Source organism: Monopterus albus, unplaced genomic scaffold, assembly GCF_001952655.1.
Source record: "Monopterus albus unplaced genomic scaffold, M_albus_1.0 scaffold299.1, whole genome shotgun sequence".
NCBI classification, from domain to species: domain Eukaryota; kingdom Metazoa; phylum Chordata; class Actinopteri; order Synbranchiformes; family Synbranchidae; genus Monopterus; species Monopterus albus.
The window spans coordinates 256,935-263,149 of record NW_018128179.1 but is presented as its reverse complement, the minus strand read 5'-3'; the positions used below and the strand labels follow the sequence as shown (position 1 = coordinate 263,149).

The 6,215-nt window shown below is 43.3% G+C and overlaps 1 protein-coding gene across 1 annotated transcript in view; it reads right to left on the bottom strand.

Moving 5' to 3' along the window:
* hells (helicase, lymphoid specific) overlaps positions 1-6,215 on the bottom strand; it is a 35,917-nt gene that overhangs the window by 8,601 nt on the left and 21,101 nt on the right. Inside the window, 1 exon segment of the mRNA XM_020623439.1 lies at positions 2,631-2,750. Within this exon segment, the coding sequence (XP_020479095.1) occupies positions 2,631-2,750 (120 nt within the window).

Here is a 6,215-nt window from a genome sequence, read left to right as displayed (position 1 = left end):
TTCAGGCAGGTGACCGGGCTCTTCTTGGGAAGGGGGACAATGGTTGTGGTCTTAAAGCAGGTGGGAACGATGCTCTGGCTGAGGGAGAGGTTGAAGATGGTGGTGAGAACATCAGCCAGCTCGCTGGCACATGCCCTGAGAGTCCTCCCAGGGATGTTGTCCGGTCCTGCTGCTTTGCGGGGGTTGATCTTCCTCAGGACTGTGCGTACCTGGCCTGATAAGACAGTTAGTGGTGCGGAGTTGGGGGGCTGGGTGGTCTCGGTGTGTGTGTGTGCCTCCTCTCTGTGCTGCGGCTGGAGGGCTCAAAGTGGGTGTAGAAGGTGTTGAGGTCATCTGGCAGGCTGTCTGTGGAGCTGATGATGCTGGTGGTGGTCCTGTAGTCTGTGATGTGCTGCAGGCCTTGCCACATCCGTCCAGAGTCAGCAGTAGAATAGAAGCCATTCAGCTTCTGTCTGTACTGCCTCTCGGCCGATGTGATGGCTTTCCTCAGTCTGTACTTTGCAGCTTTGTACTCCGTCTCATCGCCTGATCTGAATGCGTGAGAGCGAGCACGCAGCATGTGGCGTACCTGACTGTTTATCCAGGGCTTCTGGTTGGGAAACCTCCAGACTTGTATGGTGGGCACAATGTTGTCAATACAGGTCACATACTCAGCATAACCCTGTACGCTGACAGAAAACTCCTCCGTGTGGCTGCAGCTTTAAACACATCCCAGTCTGTCTGGGCTATCCGGTCACACACTCAGCATAATCCTGTACACTGACAGAAAAGCCCTATGAGGTGGCTGCAGCTTTAAACACATCCCACTCTGTCTGGGCGAAACAGTCCTGCTGAGTGCCTTCAGTCTCTGGGGTCCAGAGTTTAATTTGTTTGGTGACACGGTTTGTTTGTTTCAGTCTTTGTCTCTAAGCTGGATACAGAAACAAAGAAATATGGTCCAAGCATCCAAGGTGAGGGTGGGGTGCGGCTCTGTATGCATCAGGTATGTTTCTGTAAACATGATCCAGATTGTTCTTGCCCCGGGTGGGAATGTTCACATGTTGGTAATGTTTGGGAAGTACAGTCCTTAGATTGCAGTGGTTAAAGTCGCCTGCAGCAATAAATACAACATCGGGGTGAGCAAGTCTCTAGCGCGTTGATGACATCATAAGGTTTGCTGAGAGCCGCAGAGGGATTAGCTCTTGGGCTAACATACACAGCAGCTGAAAACACAGCACTATGCTCTCTGGCTAGATAGCAGGGCCGGCATTTCAGCAATAAAAACTCTACGTCTGACGAACAGTGCTTATAAACAATCCATACATCTCTGCACCATGAGTTATTAATAAACACACACACAACCACCTCCCTTTACCTTCCCTGAAGCAGCAGTGCGATCACTTTGATGTACAGAATGTGTTTGTAGCTGAATCGCTGAGTCTGGAACTCTGTCAGAAAGCCAGGTCTCGGTGAAAACTAGAGCACAGCATTCTCTGATTTCCCGTTGTGTTGTAATCCTAGCCTTTAGCTCATCCAGTTTGTTTTCCAGAGACTGTGCGTTAGCTAGGAAGAGGCTGGGTAATGGCGGTTGGGTAGCGCAAGCTTTTAGCCTAGCATGGAGTCCCCCTCGCCTGCCCGTCTCCGGGTTGCTCTCTTGATTTCAGCTTGCTCGCTTGTGCCTGGTGCTCTGGGGACTCCCTGAGGACGGTGTTGGCTGTCCTCGCCATTGTTGTTGCAAACAATGAGTTGTAGCTCCAGTGGTATGAAACCAGTAAATTCCCAGTGGCTTCGTGAGTTGGCGATATCCAGCAATGCCTGTCTGTTGTATGTTAGCAGTGCATGACATTTGTATACCGCAGTAAAAGAAAAAAAAAAACACACAACAAAGAAGAAAACATTCAAGAGTGGGACGCACAAACACGTTTGCCTCGGTGGGCGCCATGTTGTATGTATTTTAGGTATTATACATAAAAACTCAGCAGATGTGAGGTTACAGTCAACTATGGTGCTGACTGGCCCTGCTGAAAGGATGCACAATTATTGAGAAACCATGCAAATCAGTCACACTGTCATTCTTTGAGCACTGGATCAAACCCATGCTCATTATAGCAACTTATTGTATGAGCAAGTTGTATTCAGACTCTCAGAATGCTGGGATGTGTTCTTTCTTTGACATCGAGTCCTTTCTTTGAGTGTCAGACAATCAGAATCAGAATAATAGCTATTAACTTATCTCATGTCACACCTATCATGTACAATTACTGTATTCTGGTACAGAAAAGTCTGATAAAACCAGCTGTCAATACATACATTTATTTACTATGTATTTACTTTTGATTGCATGCTTGTTCTCATATGTAAACTCCAGCCTCGTTCATTGTTGTTTGCATTATTTATCTATAGAGCTAGAGGTGTTAAGGATCTAATGGGTGTTTAACAGTTACAAATGTAATAGATTACATGATACAAATATAAATTATGAAAAAACAAAAGAAACACTTAATTCCACTGAAGCAGTTTTGCTACTTGTGTCAGAGTGAGCTAAATACACTCATAGCCATCCACAGTAACAGAGTCAAAATGCCCAGGACACATCATCAACAGCAAAGCATTTCTGCACAGTCTTCTTCAGCTTTCTGTTTAAAACTCACATTTTCATCTCTGTCAGAGTAGGACATGCTGCCATCTAGTCGACTGTACTGGAAGCCCCGCAGGTAGCAATAATCCATCAAAATATCCAAAATAGATGTCATCTGACTGAAGATCAGAACCTAGATCATAAGAAGTAATCATACACACAAGTCAGAAATATGTTGGCACAAAATAAACTAAAGGTAATAAAAGTATGGCAACAGCAGCTCTGCATCAAATTGATATTGAAACAAATCCTTTCACACTGACCATTAACTGAAACATGAATGACTGCACTAATACGTTCTAACGTCCTTTACTGGAGACTTCAGATGACCATAAACAAGTCTGTGATACAACAATTGTATATCAATGTTGAAAAATATGCAGGTGATACTAAAGCTTGTCTCACTCTAGTGAAGCACATGGTTTCAACCCACTGCAGTGGAGCTTGTGTCAAATGAACCACTTGACAAATTATGTCTGAAACTTCACAAAGAGTTTCATTCCCAGTTTTGAATTTTTTTTAATCTTAACTATATGATAGGAACATTTAAGTTTTATTTGGGTAATTGGTCACAGCTGAGAGGAGCAGATGAAGTTTGATGGAAAAGCTGATGTTATATTGTTGTCATATTTATTATATTCCACAGAAGAAATAAATTTGCATAGTTATTTTTTCATGATCCTGTGTCTGATCAATACTAACAGTTTGTCAGAAAAGAAGCTGACTGTTTACACTGCACTTGTACTGGATTCAGACCCTTTCAAGTTTTAGTCAACTTTCAGACTCATCTTAAAAGTGATTACATTTCATTTTTTCTCATCAATCTACACACAATACTTAATAATGAAAGTGAAAACAGGTTTTTGGAGCATTTGTAAATGTATTTAAAAAAAAAGAAAAAAAAAAAAAATCAAATTTACCCAAGTAGTCAGGTTCTTTACCTGGTACTTGGTTTTAGCACCTTTGGCACCTGAAACCATTTTAAGTGAGTCTGAAACATAAAATGCGGAAAATATCCATCCATCCAAAGCAGACGCTTTATCCGAGGCCAGGTCGTGGGGGCAGTAGTCTGAGCAGAGCCTCCCAGACTTCCCTCTCCCCACACACTTCCTCGACCCCCTCATGTGGCCACCCTCCCAGGCTAGTCTCTCCAACGTGTTCTGGGTCCGTCCAGAGGCCTTCTCCCGGAGAAACATGGCCGGAATTACCACCCCAGGGAGGCGTCCAGGGGGCATCCTAAACGGGTGCCCGAGCCACCTCAACTGGTTCTGCTCAACGTGGAGGAGCAGCGGCTCTACTCCAAGCTCCTCACGGGTGACTGAGCTCCGTACCCTATCCCTAAGGGTGTGCCCAGCCACTCTCCGGAGGAAACTAATTTCTACTGCTTGTATTCTTTCGGACATGATCCAAAGTTCATGGCCATAGGTGAGGGTAGGAACGTAGATCGACCGGTAAATCGGAGCTTCACCTTACAACTCAGCTCCTTTTTCACCACAACGGACCGATACAGAGACTGCATTACTGCCGCACCTGTCAACCTGCCGCTCCATTTTTTTCCCTCACTCGTGAACAAGACCCCGAGATACTTAAACTCCTCCACTTGAGGGAGCGACTCGCTGTGGAAAATATATATAGGCTAAATAACATGCTAAAAACAACAAAAATGTAAACTATTATAATACTGTGGAAATGCATGTGTTTTTAGATTTTATATATACACACACATTTTTAAATAACCTGTAAGCAAAAGTCTGTCCCAGACATTTGTACATGCCACAATTAGTGGTGTTTTTTGTTATTGTCTGTTTGCTGCAGGGTGAGCATTTATTAAGAGTAAAATGAACTGTGATCCCAACCCAGCAGGGCTACAATGCATATTATTTAGTTTCAGTGACTTAATCTTCATTATTTTGATTACATATAACATACAGTGGCAAGAAAAAGTATGTGAACCTTTTGAAATTTCATGGTTTTCTGCATTAATTTGTCATAAAATGTGATCTGATCTTTAACTAAGTCAAGAGTACTGTCAAATATAATGTGCCTAAAATGACAACACACACAAAAAAAAAATCTGATCTTTCATGTCCCTATTGAAGACACTCATTCAACATTCAACGTGGTAGAGGAAAAAGTAAGTGAATCCCTGAAACTAATAACTGGTTGATCCCCCCTTGGCAGCAATAACCTCAACCAGGCACTTCCTGCAGCTGTGGATCAGACCTGCACATTGTTGAGGAGGACTTTTAGCCCATTCTTCCTGACAGAACTGCTTTAGCTCCATCATATTCTCTGGATGTCTCCCATGTATGACTCTCTTCAAGTCATTCCATAGCATCTCTATTAAGCATCTCTATTCCAAAAGGCAGATTTTGTTTTTCTGAGGCCATTCTGTTGTGGACTTGCTCCGGTGTTTTGGGTCATTGTCCTGTTGCATCACCCAACGTCTACAGAGTTTCAGCTGATGTAGACATTCTCACATTATCCTGAAGAATTTTGATACACTTGGGAATTCATCTTCCCCTCAATGATTGATCGCAAGCTGGCCAGGCCCTGATGCAGCAAAGCAGGCCCAAATCATGTTTCCTCTACCATACTTTACGGTTGTGATGTTTTCATGATGATATGCAGTGCCCTTTTTACGCCAGATGTAGTGCTGCTTGTTCTTTCCAAATAGTTCAATCCTAGTTTCATCAGTCCACAAAACATTTTGCCAATACCGCTGTGGAGTGTCGATGTTCTCTTTCACAAACTTCAGGCATGCAGCAGTGTTCTTTTTAGTAAGCAGCAGCTTCCTTCATGGTGTCCTGCCATAGACACCCTGCTTGTTCAATGTTTTACGTACTGTAGACTCATGAAGATAGATGTTACCCAGTTCCAATGATGCCTTCAAATCTTTGGCTGTCGCTCGAGGTTGTTTCTTTACCTTACTGATGAGTCTTCGTTGTGCACTTGGGGCCATTTTGACTGGGAGCCCACTTCTTGGTAGAGTAGTCACAGTCCCAAAGTGTCTCAATTTTTAGATCGTTTGCCCAACTATAGACTAGATTTTTAAAGTCTTTGAAATCACTTTAACTCTTTCCATCTTTATGTATATAAACAATTCTTGATCGTAGATCCTTTGAAAACTCTTTTTGGCAAGGCATGGCTCACATAAGCATATTCTTCTTGTGTGGAGCAAACTCAAAAGGTTTGAGTGGTTTTTATCAGTCAAAGTAGCTTGAGCCCACACCTCCAGACTAATTTTCTTAACAAGACTGCAGGTATGCTAACACCTGACTCCAGTTAGGTTTTTGAGATCAAGGGTTGACATACTTTTTCCACTAGCATTAGGGGGTTTTTATGGTTGTTCTCAATAATGACATGAAAGATCTGAATCTTTTTTGTGTTATTATATTTTAGAAACACTATATTTGTCAATAGTCTTGACTTAGATGAAGATCAGGCTACAGGCCAGTGGCACTCACCCCAATCATTATGAAGTGCTTTGAGAGAGTGGTGCTGGCTTACATTCAGAACAGTATACCGGACCCCCTGGACCCCCTGCAGTATGCCTACCGGACCAACATGGCCACCTCAGACGCCATTGCGGCTGCAC